General features: G+C 36.5%; 2 protein-coding genes across 7 annotated transcripts; one reads left to right on the top strand and one right to left on the bottom strand.

The window, feature by feature from the left end:
* The first annotated feature begins 111 nt into the window (after positions 1-111).
* On the top strand, positions 112-5,045 carry LOC118278140 (DNA repair protein RAD51 homolog 3). 2 transcript variants are annotated; one of them, XM_035597227.2, is made up of 7 exons: positions 112-278; positions 361-491; positions 592-698; positions 865-1,031; positions 1,549-1,677; positions 2,472-2,669; positions 4,623-5,045. In XM_035597227.2, exons 1-7 carry the CDS (start codon positions 237-239, stop codon positions 4,653-4,655), a joined length of 807 nt encoding a protein of 268 aa, XP_035453120.2. In that variant the 5' UTR covers positions 112-236; the 3' UTR covers positions 4,656-5,045. The 2 variants fall into 2 exon arrangements, with proteins under 2 accessions (XP_035453120.2, XP_050556331.1); XM_050700374.1 differs by having other exon boundaries at positions 1,549-1,681; positions 2,476-2,669.
* Positions 4,666-15,593, bottom strand: LOC118278138 (annexin B9). Of its 5 annotated transcripts, none has more exons than XM_035597221.2 (8): positions 15,468-15,593; positions 15,181-15,222; positions 13,979-14,155; positions 10,573-10,777; positions 9,121-9,350; positions 7,897-7,993; positions 7,097-7,278; positions 4,666-6,146 (listed from the first exon to the last, which is right to left on the bottom strand). In XM_035597221.2, the coding sequence occupies exons 2-8, from the start codon at positions 15,208-15,210 to the stop codon at positions 6,096-6,098; spliced, it is 972 nt and encodes a 323-aa protein (XP_035453114.1). In that variant the 5' UTR covers positions 15,211-15,222; positions 15,468-15,593; the 3' UTR covers positions 4,666-6,095. The 5 variants fall into 5 exon arrangements, with proteins under 5 accessions (XP_035453114.1, XP_035453115.1, XP_035453116.1 ...); XM_035597222.2 differs by having other exon boundaries at positions 4,666-5,681; XM_035597223.2 differs by having other exon boundaries at positions 4,666-5,110.
* Between the last annotated feature and the right edge of the window lie 1,600 nt (positions 15,594-17,193).

The following is a 17,193-nucleotide window of genomic DNA, read 5'->3' as shown; positions in this document are numbered from 1 at the left end:
ACGTTTACAGACAACAGATTATGTAAGCACCAAACATGAATAAATGGATAACATTCTCGATTATCTTACGAATTTGTTCTTATCTATGCTTCGGTGACAGTGACATTGACATTTATTTGCAATGGAGGGAAAAGTTTTATTTTGAAAAAAGTAAAATAGAAAATTAAAGTTGATATGTATTGTTCAAAGTTTTTAGGAAAACATTATTTTGTTTCTGTATAATACTACAATACGATATGAAAACATTTAAGATATCGAATGCAACAGAACTATGGCAGGTGATTAAAATTAACAATGTTACGAGTAAACAGCACTAACTACGTTAATAGTTTGTTTACTTAATAAATAATATTATTTTAGAAAGAAACCAGCCTTCCTGCGGTTGCATCTTTTAGCCAAAGCTTGGACAATATCTTGGGAATTAATGGGTTTCAGCTTGGCAGTATTATAGAGCTACTAGGTTTACCAGGGGCTGGTAAAACTCAACTTTGGTTCGTATCTGCATTACTTATATTATTGAAAGACTATGACTTTTAACATACTTACTATATAATATCAAAATTATTTCAATAGATGTTTTGTTATTTTCAGCCTGCAGCTGTGTGCATCAGTACAGATACCGAAGGAACTCGGTGGTTTAAATGCAGAAGCACTGTACATAGACACAAATACTAACTTTACCATATCTAGGTTTAGAGGTAATAAAATTTTACCCCTAAAATAAGGCACTGACCAATAACTTTTGTATAGGCCAGCAAACCACTATACTACCAACTATTTTCAATAGATTTGTTTATTTTGATAAAACTAAATTGCTGCATACTCTTTGATTTGGATCTTAAAATTGTTTGTAATTTCTTTTAGAAATCCTAAGTGCAAGTTTACTAAGATGTCAGACCATACTGGGAGAGCCGTTACAAATGACTGAAAATGAGGCCTTGAGTAAATTGCACTATGTCAACGCTTTTGGTCTTGAAAAGTTCTGTGCTTTCATGTATAGACTACCTAAGTTTATAGAAGCACATCCCAATGTAAGTAATTTGTTATTATATTTAATTATGTAAAACTAAAAAGAATTGAAACTATGGTGGTCTGGTGGTTCTACGAGGCGCGACCAAAACGCAACGCGCCTTACCCACGGGGCTAGTTCTGGGCGGGCGGCGAGCTACCCTTACTCGTCATCCACTTAATTTGAGAGCGAAACAGTAAATTATCTACCTTCTTGTACTAACCACTAGGTATATCTTAGAAAACTCGGATAAAATAGAGGCGATATAGAGGCTAAACACCAATCTATTACCAATAAAAAATAGGCTTGGTAGGGCCTGATCCAGAGCTGCGGACTCCCTAGCAGGCTTACCGGGGCTCGGGCTCGAAAAGCAGGAGTGGGAATAGGATAGTTTTTAGCCAGTAAGAGTCTCGTCCAAGGCGGGAGAAGGCATTAGATGATTTTTCCCCCTTAAAAAAAGCACAGAATAATGTGCTGATTACTTATCTATAGTTCATTTATCTTCTATCCCATAAAAAAGATACCTACTTTTCTTACAGGTGAAATTAATAGCGATAGACTCCATAGCCTACCCGTTCAAAGATGGCATACCCACAAAACAGAGGACAGGACTGTTGTTCAGACAAATGGCAGAACTGCAGAGAATTGCAGTACAACACCAAATAGCTGTAAGTACCAAATTGTCATTATTTATTGCAATAATAATTGCTACATATTGTTAGCTATTATTGTATTAATAGTAGCTACTGTCAGTCCTTTCCTGTTACAGTTGTATGTTTTATATAGAATTATTCATCATCATCATCATCATCATCAGCCGAGAGACGTCCACTGCTGAACAAAGGCCTCCCTACAGGTTACAGACATAGCTCTCAAAATATGCAGGCTGAAGTGGCAATGGGCAGGCCACGTCGCTCGGAGGACTGATGGCCGCTGGGCCAGGCCGCTGATGACTGAGTGGCGACCACGGACCGGAAGACGCAGCGTGGGCAGACCTCCCACTAGGTGGACCGACGACATCGTCAGAGTGGCGGGAAGCCAGTGGATGCAGGTGGCGACTTGTCGTTCTACGTGGAGGACCAAGGGGGAGGCCTTTGTTCAGAATTATTGATTAGGCTATAAAATCCACACTGTAATTACCAAATGGAGTAAGCAGAGGTGCACCCATTAAAATGTCACACTAACTTCTCTCCTGTTTTGTTGGCTGTAATTCTAGAATCCGTTTTATTACTCAATTTCGCTATAGTAAATCCTAAACATACATTAGGTAGGTACCCGACACAGGAATCGAACCTATGCCTATCTTACAGTTCAATTTTCAAATTAGATACTTACCAATTCCAGTATATTTTTTCAAGTATGGTAGACCATTATGTAAGTACATACACTAGAATAGTTTCACAATTATAGTTTGTAATTTTTATTTTAAATTAAATATAATATGCACTATTTTTTACCATAGGTAGTATTATCAAACGAGATGAGTACCAGAGTAGGTTTATCAGGCGGCGCTGTGGTTGGTTCGCTGGGAGATGCGTGGGCGCATCGTTGCAACGTACGACTCCTGCTCAGCACCCCACAAGTAACGCAGGACTCCACTGAAAGGCTCGCTTTATTGCTGAAGAGTAATGTTGCGGCTAGCACTGTGGCTAGATTCAAGGTGAGAAGTAATTAACTAATACATATATGTATTAAAAAAATGTTCATACCTACTAGATTGCTCCCGTGTTATCTGTGTTTGCAAACATGCAAAATCACTTAAATACCCACAGGCATAAGTCCAATTAGCTAAGTAGTAACTTTTGGTCACACTTTGCAATTACGTGCAGAATATTTTTAGCCATTTGCACAAGATAGCAAGGAAGAAACAAACAAGATGTAATATTTTTGAACATTCTACCATCAAATGTATTTTCTAGAGATTAGGTTACACGTGTGCCTAAAAATAACAAAAAAGATTGACGTTAAAGAACAACATCTACCTTATCTGCGTATAAGTACCTAAAAATTACTCCAACCGTGAAAATTTCGTACGCTTCAACTTTAACCGAAGCGACACACACACACGACATGCAATATACCACTTCATCCATGTTGTGTGTGTGTTTTTATGTTGCATCTCTGCTGCATAAGCATTTAATTGCGGACGGAAAAAATACATCTATTATAGATAGATAGAACGGAATGAAAACTAAAAAAAATATTGTATTGTTAGTGTAGCATGGATTTCCGCAAAGTAACTCCTGATTCTATTCTATATACGAGGAAACTATGTTTAAATTTAGTTGAAAGATTAAATTAATTTATGTATAGTTCAAGTTTTATTATAAACAAATTAATTTTGCAGCATCTGCACTGTACTCTTTCAATCTGTCGACAAACTGAATGTTTGGTTGGCCTTGATCGTGCTTACTTTCTTCATAGATTTAATACATTATTCTCTATAATAAATATTTAAAATATAACCAATCGGAGCTAAAAATGTTTTAATTTAGTCAGTGTACCTACTCGTACCTAAGATAAAACTTTTGCACTCTCACATTCCTTTTGGTTGAAATCATGACTGTGTTGCATCATACAACTAATTTTTTCAGCTATTATTCTAATTTACTGAATTAGTCCATTATCATAATTATGCAAATGGGATTCTAATGGCTATTTTTACATATTTTAAAATGCTTCGTTTCTGGTGTAGTCTGCTATTGGGTGGATCATTATCATATCAGCCACAAGACATCCAATGCTGAACATAGGCCTCCCCCAATAACTTCCAGATAGGCCGGTGTATAATCAGTGTCTATTCCCATTCAATTCCCTTTTCGGATAAAAGCATAAAACCCAATACCTATAAACAAGATTTTTTGAACAATCATCGTAAAAACAGGAAAACTAAATTTCACTCATCATCTTACACTACAACACACTAAAAGATTGACTCGTTATTACGAAATTGACGTCAGAATCCAGGGTATTCCATTCGCAAATAAAATAATCCATCACATTTGACCCAAATGGCGCAAGTAAAGCTCGAATCAATATTTGATATCATTGATAAGCGTGTTGGACCGGCGCCAGTACACAGGGCTTTCCTAGTAATGACCGACGCAACTTGACAACATGCCAAATTCTCCACGATCTTATATAGCTAGTTATATCATACTAACTTTTGTTCGTGGCTTTTTACGCGTATAAAAATCACAATTTCGTTACCCTCTGTTAGTATGCCTTCTCAAAGAATCTATTTGCCAATTTTAATTGCTTTCTTTGATCAGTAATTCCACTGTAGGCACCTACGTTGTCTGTAAGAATTAGCCAACAAGTTGGTAATTTAAGAATTTTATACCTATGTGTCTATCTACCTGGGCATGTGTTGTGTACACTAACGTCATACAAGGTAAACCCATGACGATATTAGCAAGTCTTGTTAAAAAGTACGTAAATATACCGAAGGCCACCTGCAGTTATCGACACGTTTTTGCATATGAGTGGGAATTTTGAAGCAGGTGGGTAGATAATTTGAAGAGTTCATGTAAACAAGTTTATGTTGTAGATAATATAATGTTAGATATAATTATTATTTGTACTTACCGTTTACCGTAAAATTGTTTTCCAGATCACTGAAGAAGGGATAAGGGACGCGGAATGAAACAGGCATCAACATACATAGTAGTTTAATTAATAATTAATGTAAATATTGTGTATATTGTAAACAAAACTAGAGCACCAATAAATATATCATTTTCACAAAATATTCAAGCTTCAATTTCTAAAACATCTCAACAGTTATACAATGTAAAGGCAGTAGCAAGTTTACGGAAGTATCCGGTAGGATCTCATCGCGTTGTATTATGCGTTCTCTACGAGTTACGACACTAGAGTGAGTAACACGCGTTTGTAGTCGCCTTTCGTATCATCCTGCAAATTATTACATTGTACTTTGTAACGTTAGCTTAGTTCGATTACTTCGATCACATAGCATGCCAAGCCAAACAGTTACGTGTATAAAAATAATAATATCTTTAATAAAAAAATATAATTCATTCTGCAGGATTAAGCACAAAGTGTGACTAGCACATTCCTGAAGTCACCCGTTAGGTCATCCTGCAAAGAATACCGAAATGAATCTACCGCTTGCGCAGTTTGCACTAAATATAAAGAGAAACTGGCCCATACTTATGATTGTTTATTCACAAAAAATATTCGAAATGTTATCACAAAATAAATCTTAACGTAAACGTATAAAATGCATCGTCCGACAGCTTGTGCAGATCTAACTCAGGAACAATTTATTCGAGGTTTGTGTTTAATTTTATTTGTGAAAGAAATGTTCGTTGTTCACTGGTTAGATTCAGGTGTTAGGTGAGACAAAAAAAGGGCACAGCAAGTAAAGTAAAATAATATATTATACCTAGGTATAAACAAATATTGGAAAAAAGATACTAGCACGTTCCTTTATAAAATTAAATTAAATAAATGTCTTTAAAATGCAACATAGGTGATTGTACTCGGTGTGTGCTGACACGCTTAATATTATGATTAGAATATAACTTCACACTGCAGCATCACACACATGACAAGACGCTCGTAATACTGAGTGTTACATGTTAGGATTGGTGAAGCTTTAATAGCACAGTGTCGACAGGAGATGACCGAGATGTCCTCCTAATTCCTCCTGAAAAATTGTAACAACTACTTGTAAAAGTGAGTCACAGGGACACGAGCCATCGTGTACCACTACCCTCATGCACGCACACGACACGAAGCAGTTAGCTACAGTGCAAAGAATATTATATGAACGTGAGTAAGGCTAATAGGAAGCAAAATATACAGATCATTTTAATAAAACTTATTCCTGACGAGGATAACCTAAAGATATGGCACGCTGAAGACTCAACTGACCGCTAGGATGGAGTACACGGCCCGCGGGAGATGTAGTGCATTGAGCTTGGGGCGGGAGAGTCGTCAGTGTGCCCGTACCCTAACAGATCACTTCGTAACCTAACAAATTGACCGACAAACTTATAGTAACGAGATAGGTGGTTATCGCAATCGTTGCCCGGAGACACCTCGTGACCACATTCTCAATCTATTCAACAAGAGTCAACAGAGCCTTCTTGTAATCTCCAGAAGTGTCATCCTGTAACCAAAATGGGCCACTATTCTACAAGTCTATCATAGTCAAGACATATATTTTAGTCAAGTGTTTTATCACCTTAGATGATCACATTGTTAGCAAATACACGAAAACACAAATCGAAAAATAAAACTCACACTAAAAATAAAACGAAATAAATAATGTTGAAATCTCTTTGACATAGATATACTATAAATAGATCTGTATAGTCTGTTAAATATATTTTTAGTTATTAGATGAAACTGAATATAGTAATCTGCAGAGCGTTGGCTACATGGGTCGAGTGGCTCTACACGTTACACACCCCACATGCGCATTGTAAAGTATTTTAGTGAAGCTCAGACGTGACGAATTCTTGTACAAATCATAAATATTGGGTCAGTTTCATAGTTGAGAAATACCACAAACATTCGTGCTGTTAGTAAACAAGTAGATAGGTTGATACTATACACAGATATACAGTGTATTTAATATAGTGAATGAAGATAACAGTATGTGGACGATGGTGTCGGTGGTGCGATTGTTTTGTGGTCTTAGATATGAATTGCAACGTTGATCATAAGTATGAGAGGTTAATATCAATGAATCGTCTTTTATTTAATTGAAATGTTAGATTTTGAAATGTTATATGGGGTTGGTAATATAGCCACTATACATATAAATCATAAATACAAAATAAATTGAAAAGAAAGAACATTGAATCTAACAATAAATTTACAAAATAAACATTTTAGCGCATCGGCTTCAATTAACTCGGGTTAATAGCTATGTCTGATTTAAGAGGTCATATGTCTGAAAAATGTGGTCTTTAGGAACACCAATTAAAGTCAATTGAAGCAAATGGATGCTATGATAAACCATAAAATCCCAATTTGCATATGAATTCAGGTAATTGTTGGAATGAATGGTTCCCAAATGTAAGCGAAACTAAATGAATAGGGTAAGTGACTTACAGCGATCCAGCTCTCGAGGGGTTTGCCATATTTGTCGAGGAAGGCCTGCTTGATGTCTCCGAGGTCGATCTCAGAGCGGCTCACGACAATTCTGATGAGGGTCTTGTCGTTGGTTCCCAATCCCTTCATGGAGTAGTACAGGCGCTCAGCGAAGAAGCCTACTTTGCTCTTCACGCATTTCACTAGAAAATTTAGACAGTTTCAATAACATTAGCCGTATGTTTCTTAAATATGCACTATAAGGCAATCTCTGAATTCCCTTATAAGATAAATTTATGAAAGATCAAGATGTTTCCTAAATAAAATGCATTATTTTTCCTTCTACTATAACTAAAAGCGTCTAAAACAAAATGGCTCATGTTGACATAAGGTCAGATTGTAACTGATACGTTTGTTTAAGTGTCAAGTTAATTGGATTTGATGAGAACGTTACGAGTGTGGAGCATAATTCCGTGTTTCAACAAAAAGTTGAATGATTGGACAAGGCCGCAGCTAGTTTCCTGTTACATGACCTTCTCTATTGTGTGGAGGTGACTAATAGAATCTTTTGGTGTTGCCAGCCATTTTGTGGTCTAGTTTATACGTTTCTGTGTACAAGATTCTTCAAAGCGATTGAGGAAGGAAATCTCCGTTACGGTCACGGTTGTCATTCGTTAAATTGTTGACATGTTATTTTGTTGTTCAATTCGTAGGTACTGGTTTATTCAGATACAGGTATCCCTTCCATTATCTAGCGTTGTGTTGTTTTTATTTATGTAATTCAAATAGAAAATAGCGTTTGTCTTTTGTCGACTACTCACCGATAGCAAGCATGCCCTTTTCGATGCTTCCAGAGAATTCCTTCTTGATGGTTTCTTCGATATCCTTGCCAGTCAGTGCCTCGTATTCAGCGAAGATCTGCACGTAATTTGACAATTAGAATCATGCGCCAGACTAGACTGAAGTAATTGATGTATGTGATTGCTAACTGCCGTGCCGGCTCAATTGTATCGGCCTTTGTAGATTTTATGACGCATAAAGTAATCAAATATGTCTATCTAGAATAGTATGTATGCTAGTGTTCAAACATCGAGCTAATACAAAAAGAAATTGATGTTTTCCAGTCACTGTCTAAACTCAGACATTCAAGGATGTTTCTGAATTATAAATTACTATCAGTCGTCTGGGATTTGGATCCTCGTGTAACTATGGCCACTATGATGTCAACAACGGAATAATCGATTGACACATAAATATCGCTCGTCTCGAACTAAAAATAAGTGTTTAAAATTCAACTTCTCGCCCGATCTATTATACAAAAAAAAAGCATTGTTCTCAAGCTGTGCCAGACTGTTACACTTATGTGCATGAATAAATAATGCATATTTAGAACCAAAACTGTTGTGTAATGCAAATTGTTTCTGGGTAAAATTTCCATTTCAGACAGTTTAGCGTAAAACCAGCGTTATAATTGCATTTTTTGCAAAATTATTCAGGCGTGACTAACACGCTATCAGAAAAGAAACTAAAATACCTAACTAATTAAAAATCAATAGAACTGCAGTTTTCAGTTAATCGTATACTTTTTATACAGGAAGTACTAAGTCAGGTTTCAACTCAATGGCCACATTAAAGACTCCCGATTCTTTTACTCTTTTCACGAATGGGTGTCGACATTGAGTTCACATACGTAACCGGGTTTGGCTATGCGTAGATGTTTATCTATCTAATTCCCATTAGGCCCAACCCTGACTCTCAATATGGCCGCAGAATGACCGTGTCAAGCGTGTTCCCGTAGCCTAAATAGCCTAACCTAATTTATTGCCCACGTGTAGATACTAGATAGATTTTTGTATGGAATTGAAACGAACCCAACCCTACTCCTGGTTAAATATCGATCGACGAAAAAGCCGCGACGTTCGTGTTTGTTTGATCAAAATTTGACTCACGTAGACATTGACTTTGTGATCATAATGTCATTTATGCAGTCACTCTATTGATTTATAAGTCATTGTTTTATATAAAGTTTTTGTTTCTTGTCTTACCTGTCTAAGTTGTTGGTAAGAACGTGTGATAAGGATGGAGTTGAAGACAGACTCGTCAGTGCCCCACTGGCCCTCGCCGGCAGACGCCAGCGCCTCCGCGTCAGCCTTGGCAGCACCTTCGTCTACTCCCTGGTTCTCATCACGGTTGGCCATGCACAGAGACACACACAGCCTCTTGAAGTGGCCAGATGTGTCACCCTTCAGATCTGATTCCAAGCTCTTGTTGTACACTGTGAGAAAGTAAATTAAATTAGTATAGGTAAAAACTCGATGAACGTAACATAAAAAATATACAGTGTATACCTAATAGGGCATATAAAATACCATCCCTTTTTGAAATCTGGTTTTTAAAACGGTAATTTTAATATGTTATACATTTGATTAATTAAATCCATACCTATCAGAATTTATTGTAACACTCATATTTTATATTTGAATCGTTAGTGGCATTTTTAATCTATTAGCGTTTATCACTGCGCCTATAATAATAAATAATTAATTGAACAACGTTTGTTTCATTAAATATGTATTGTTGTGTGCCTGTCGGTTTCGTTGGCAGCCAGGTCGTATTGTCACGAATGGTGACGTCAGCAAACAGTCCTTTGCATGCGAGGTCGGCCCATGGAAGTGTCCTTATAAAATATTCCTATTTAAATTGCTAATGACGACAACTAGTGATGATAGCAGTAGCTATTTTTATGAAATAAGTTACATTAACATTATGATTTAATTCATTTAATGAATCATTGGTGACGAATTAACTTGGAATGGGCAAAGGACTAGTTTTTTAACACAAAATGGCATCACTACTTATTTTGAACAAGACACGTGTTATAAGCCGCATGGGAGTTGACACAGACAGAATAATATATTTCCGAGAATTTAAATATCCTTTTTTATTTTTTGTCTGTTGGACACAGCATCAAAATTAAGTGTTTTTGTATCCTTGTTGCTACGAGCAACATTATGTTTCATTTTTCCTTTTCTTTTTATTGAGAGCGATGGAATTCCTTTGAAGTGAACTAACAGTCTATCTATAGACATCACAGCAGCTTTAAAATTGTGCGCTCTAAGATGAGATCATACAAATTTGGATTTTATTTTAATGCACTCTCATGTTTCTGGTCTACCAACACCAACATCTGTTCGTGCTTGCGGGCCTATTTTCGTTTCTTAAAGACGTTACGAATATAACTGGCATATGACACGACAGAGTCATGTTGCGGTACAAAATCGACATAAAACAATGGTTTTTCACCATATGAATTAGTTTACCAGAGGCCCCTATCCCCCAAAAGGTCGATAACGCAATTTTAACTGTACTAGTGCTGCGGGTTTTCACGGGCAGCGCTGATTGCTTACAATCAAGTGACTTGTTTGATCAAGTAGGCCCCTATCCCAAAAATGTTTTCACGAAAATGATATCAAGAATTTTAGATAGCTGTAACTTACGCTGTTCGTAGAATGCTGAGATGGTACGGATTCCGTAGTTGGAGAGGGTGCAGAGGATCTCAATAATGGCCTCCTCATCAGTGCCGAGTCCGGAGACAGCGTCGTGCAGTTCCTTGGCGTAGTAGTGGGGAAGAGGGGTCATCAAGGCCACGATCACATTCTCCAAGTTACCAGTCAGTTCGCTCTTCAGCTCACTGATTAAGTCCTAGAAAAAGAAACATCTTTAGGTGTTGTGTTCGTCTTTGCGTATTATAAAACAAAGTCTTCCATATAAAAAATATTGAATGATTTATAGTTTCGTGGATTAGTATTTTTGTTTATGTCTTGATACAATTTGGTTTACCACGGTCTATTTGCCGCTAATTGACTGCAAGTAGGTACCCATAATAGTGACCTAGATCAAAAGGGCCATAAAAATGACCCAGCCTATTTGGCAAGACAACAATCATAATAATATTCGAAACAACAATTTACGCTACCGAGTAATTTTACGGTCGGATATTATGAAACAACATAAAAGTGGAATGCACTGACGCGACGCAGTGACTATTTGGCAATAAAACATTTTTATAGTTGTGTACAATCACCCTGTGTATTGTATGGACTTAGTGTAGTGTGAGGTAAGACCTCGTAATCATTCAATCAGAGCCATTCACTTGGCGAGCCGACATAACAATATGGGTCACAACACTTTAAGTCTGCACATGATTTGTCGCCAATTTACATACAACTATGAAGCAGCGTAAAGGTAAAAAGAAGGCACATCAAATGGAAACTCCACGCTATTGAAACTGAGCATCCATAGCTAAAGTAATGCTTATCAAATCTCGATGCTTCAGTACTGCGTACCAAAGTACTAAACGTTGATAGCAGGCCAAGAAAACAGGAAAATTTAATATTTGAACAATGAGTAATTGTCACTCGTGCGCTAGGTGCTCTGTGCTAATCGTGTCGTGGGCACGTCAGCGGGGCACTGCACATATAATGAGGTAATCTTTATGTCAGCCGTGCATAAATAAACGACTGTTTTACTACCAAAAGCTTCACAGTGCCTACCTATTTAAATTAGTAAAGTAGGTGGGTTGCTATCCAGTTGAAAATCTGTACCAGTGAATATTTTAGCTAATGTTGTTCCACCTACTTATTTTCAATGTTAGGTGGATTTCCCCATAACGAAACTTGCCAGGAATAAAATCGAAACTGTATTTTTCCTGTTCGATACCTATTTGTTAATACCTACAGCTGCTTACCTATATAATACAATAATAATCACTTTTCCTATTAGGTATTTAGTTATTATTGATTAGTTGCCATAAACCAGCAAACATACTTATAAATTAAATTATAATTTAATTGCCAGAATGATCAGGGCAGCAGATCATAAAAAAATATTGATTTTCTACATCAACCAAATTTCGTTTAAAATGTAGGTATAATTATGAAATGTAATCCTCTAATACTACATGTTAAAATTTCCAGATAACATTACAAGTGCCTAGTTAGGTATGTAACACATTTAGCCATAACATGTGATTAGATAGTGAATGCAAACAAAAATGTTGATAGCAATAATTAACATCATTCATCAAACATATTTTGTATCTAGTCTGTTCGAAATATTTCTCATTTGTGTTCTATTTTAATGCATAAATCACTTAAACTGACTGTGGGTTGTGTACCTAATAATCTTTTTGTATCAGGTAGTCTTATTCTTCAAAAACATAAATAGCACTAACCGCCGTTCTTAGAGTCATCTAATGGTTACTTAACCATATTGTTTTCGGAACAAACTCGTTACTAAGAAACAGTTTAAGTAATCATTAAATGTCTCTGAATGCGGCAGTTAGACTAAAAATAATGCAGACCAAAATAGTTTCAATAATTATGAGATCTGTCGACCCTAGTTTAAAGTATATTTTATTTATTTAGGATCTCCAACAAAGGATATACACAGTTAATTATACATTAATATAGTATACAGGGTATTTTGTACCTATTACAAGTTAAGATCTAAGTTAACTACTTATAACATAAAAGCAATAGATCGTTTGAATGATTCATGGTCTCTGAGAAACAAGAAACACATTATTGTTACGGTTCTAAAGTCTATCAGTGATAACAATCATTATTTCATGAATCATCGAATGACTAACTCGGAAGGGAGCAAGGAGGTTGAGGTCATAAGTATTAAACCATTTACAAAACCTCAAGGCTTTGTTTATGAAGCCTAATATACAAAATCATTCTAATTAACGTATCTAATTTGGTATTACGTAACCAAACGTGAGATATATCGTAAACACTTGTTTCTCTGTTTGTGTCTGTCTGTTTTTTATTGGTACTGCGTAAGATAATGCAGAAAAATAATTGAATGCAATTATTTCTTTATCGTTTTTAAATTAAATTGCGGGCTTATCTATCATGTTAATACCCAGTCAGTAAGTAAACATTGTTTCTTTATTTATAAAAACATGTACCTATCTCTGTGTACCTAGATCGAAAATCCGTGATTATGTTTATCTGCAAAATCCAATAGACAGAGTAGCAAGGTCACTTTAAATAATGATTACTTGTCTAGTGTTCTGTGTTGCTAATTGTACACTTCAGGAAAAAAACAACGGTTATTAGCGGTATTTAACAACAGTGGATACCTAAATATAGTTATTTTCAAAGCGATGGAGTACCAAGACATGTAATACCTTACCAGATAAATTGCTACGCCCTAACAGGGTCATGTACTGTACTAGTAGTATACTCTATGTATGTACATTGTGCCATAAAGAAATAAATAAGAAATTTCTAATTCTCGATCTAAATGGACAGAGATCTAGTTTTCGAAGCTACAAATATTATTTACAAGTGATTAAATTACACCAGATTGTTATAAAAGAGCTGTAGGTGAACCAAACCCGTCATGTTATCATAAAGTAAATTGTTTTATTTTATTTTGTTTCTCAGGAGGTACATAGATACCTCTTTGTGAAGGTCAGATGTTAATCTCGACTAGGACGTTCAACCGAAAAGATTTCAAGGTCAAGTTCGGAATTGCCATCTCTAACATAACATAGAGTTATTAAGTTAAATATTTGTTATTCATATGTGTTTCTCGTATATAGTAGGTAAGTAGGAGACCTAGTACCGTAGTCAGAGTAATTTTAGAGGTCCCTTCCTCTTCCCGAGACTACCTACATGAGGTAATTACTTTTTTTTTTGAGGGGGGGGGAAATCATCCTATGACTTCTCCCGCCTTGCGTGAGGCGAGAGGGAGTGTCAGACTCTTACTGACTAAAAACCACCCCGTTCCTTCTCCTGCTTTTCGAGCCGGAGCCCCGGTAAACCCGCTAGGTAGTCCGCAGCTCCGGATGAGGTAATTACTTGGGGTTGAAAAAAAGATATTATTCCTTACCTTGCCGTAGTTAGTCTTGAAGGTTTCGGCGATCTCCAAACGCTGGACGATTCCTCGTCTGCACAGCACGTCAATGATGGCCTTCTCATCTGTTCCCAGGCCTTTCATGGCCTTACGGAGGGTCTCGGCATCCGCAGCGGGGTCAAAGGGCTCCGCTGGGTACACGGTGGGGGTGCACTGTGAGATAAAAACTTATGTTAACATTTTCACAGATCTTAAAGTTCAAGGTGATAAACGATGTCGGAAATCCACAAAAAAATGTAGTGTTCTGTGGGAAATACCTTGTCGAATATAAACAATAGAAAATAATACGAACAGGTTACTAGGCCATTGTTTAACAATTGATGTTGTAACAAGTTTTGTTACCGCATTTACAAAAATGGTTTATCACATCCCAAGGCAACGGAATTCATGATCCGGCTTCCAATTCGTAGTCTTAAGTAGGCAGTAGACACACAATCGGCAACCACAGGTTAACATTAACATTCGCGGTATTCACTGATGAGTAATTTGCAAACTTGAATTGAACCCATGTGAAGTCTCTATTTTAAATATGACGTTATGAGTATCTAGTATTTTCCAAGCGTTGTTTTTTTACTAGTAGCGCCGACGCTGACTTTATATGCTTAAGTATTTATTTTATTGTAAGTTACCTACCTACCTGCATTGCAATAAATGTGTCTACATTATCATTGAACTGCTTAAAAGGGGACAAGGATTACGTCATTATGTAAGTATCTTTCGGAGATTTCCTCCCCGCAGGCCGCAGCCAAGTTGTCTGGCCTTGACTTGGTTCGGCTTAGTCATAGGGAGGTTAGGGCGTGATTGTCCGCTCCCCTACCCATAAAACTCCCTGTACGCTATTGGTATTTTATTAAATTAGTTTACCAGTTTCGAGGGCAGAGAAAAATAAATATTTTATACGGATTTGTTTCTACATTTTTGGGGAGGTAGTAGTGACTTAAGTAGTGTCACTATATTGGGACTTGTTTTTATCTGCCATATGTTTTCACCCTTTATAGTTTAAACTAGACAGGTTACATTGTACCATACACGCAGAGTTACCGAAATATAACACAATTTTATTAGCACCGCAATGGAGCCTAACTATCGATAACCTTGTGGAAAGATGACATCATCCCGTGAGAAATCTATAGAATTATAGCCATGTAGGTAGTTAGGTAAGTAGGTGGATGGCTTACCTTGTAGGGGTAGTACTGTTGTCCACTCATGTTGATAGATTCCTAAAAGAAACAGAAAAATAATGTTACAAAACGTAAGTACACACGCTAAAAATAAAACTCATTTGCTATCAGCACGCCCGGCCCGGCTTTTAGCGATTGAATAAACATCAGTCGCCGGTAAATATCAGACTACACTTGTGAAACAGCAAATAATACGCGTGTATAATCACTAAACTGTTGCTATGAAGCTTTCTGAGATGTATTTAAAGCTTATTCATAGGTAAATTCATTAAAATTGTACGTACTTTTAGTCAGCGACACACCCAAACTCACAACAGAACGAGAATCCGTCGACGGTAAAACTGGTCGACCGATCTCCGCACCGACGGACGGGGAACCTTTCGCCTCTCGCTCTTGCCAACCTTTGGTTCATAAATGTGCGCGGTTAATTTAAAACGAATAGTAAGAATATAACTTGCTTGTATACCATCTTAAAATAAAATTTGGATAATAATAAAAAGTTAGATATCTCCCTTATCGGTAAAAATAATTTGATTAGAGTTCTTTCAACATTTTTAGATAAACATACTACTTTACCTAATACACCAAAGTAGATAATAGGCAGATAGATAGTTGGTGGATAATACTATAATATTATGAATCTTTATTATTTTCCTATAATAGGAGGCAAGGCGACAGATGTAGCTGAACCGTGAATTCAGATATTTTAAATGAATAGCCTGTAGCTTTCGTTGGCCGTCTAAAGTGGAGTCGCGAGAGGTGAAAGGTAGGTGATTTGATTATGCAAATAATGTCCTGCCTCACCCTCACGCACGTGTTACTTGTAATACTAGTAGTAAACTCTCTCGTTAGTAAGTATGGATTTTCATTATATTTAGTTTTCATTTATTTTGTAACACAAACAACACCACAAGGGGTACCCCTTCGGCGGTTAAGAGATCTGATGTTTCTGTTTCTACGCTCAATTTGCTCTCTTAAAACTCAAAAACCTTTTTATGGGTAGTATAATGAAATTCACCCGCAGGTAGGTTTTCATACTGAACATAAATAAATAATGGATATTATGGTAATGTGAACCGAAGTGTGTGCACCTCTGAATCTGTGTAACGATGACATCACCGCCGCGCGGCCGTTCGCCGTGCTATGCGCCATCGCCACAGCGACGCCGGTCGTCGCACCGCGTCTGCTGCGTTTCTGTTGCGTTACCGGACAGGAGGAACACAGAACCGGAACCTTCCGACACGACTAACCGCGATGATTCAGACTATCACATAATTACATAATATTCAATATATTTTAAACCAAGTTATTACTAAAATAAAAAAAGAAATTAAATTTATTCTATAACTCCATTGAAAAGTATTGTGTAAACAAGCAGAAAGTTAATTGTAATTAATTTGTTAGGTTTATTTACCGGCTTCTTTCGCATACTTATTTCGATGTAGCATACATGTGAACGTGCATAGCTAGTGATCTCGCTTGCAATCTTGTTCTAGACTCTGATCAAGTCTGATGCTTTGAAGAGAAAGTACTTAAACCTAAGCATTGAAAGCGGCTCCATTAAGAAGCAAAGCCAAGATTTTATTGAATACGAATCAAACGTGTTTTAAGCATGTGTAAAGTATGTCACTCATGAGTCATTAAAAAAATGCAGGAAATATTGAGACTTAATACATATTATATTGAGTAAAGTAACTCAATTATTTATTTATTTATACCAAAGTACCCACCAAAGAAAATTTCTATGATTTCATTTTCAGACCTAATAATACAAATACGAAATAAACTTCCATAGTTTCCATAAATAAAGTAAAGCCTGCCTACAATGATCATACAATTACATATTTGTTATTCCAGTAGTTAATTTCCTCAATTAACTCGCGTATAATCAGTCATACGTACAAAAATAAAACTGAGTCAATGATTGGATGATATTTTAATGGGATGTTACAAAGCAAAGCTATTTAATTTATTATTCTGTAGGTCTCTGTGTCGTCATAGATCTTATTC

The sequence above is a fragment of the Spodoptera frugiperda genome, chromosome 18 (genome assembly GCF_023101765.2).
Source record: "Spodoptera frugiperda isolate SF20-4 chromosome 18, AGI-APGP_CSIRO_Sfru_2.0, whole genome shotgun sequence".
NCBI classification, from domain to species: domain Eukaryota; kingdom Metazoa; phylum Arthropoda; class Insecta; order Lepidoptera; family Noctuidae; genus Spodoptera; species Spodoptera frugiperda.
The sequence above is the reverse complement of the archived record's forward strand: the minus strand, read 5'-3'. Positions and strand labels throughout refer to the sequence as shown.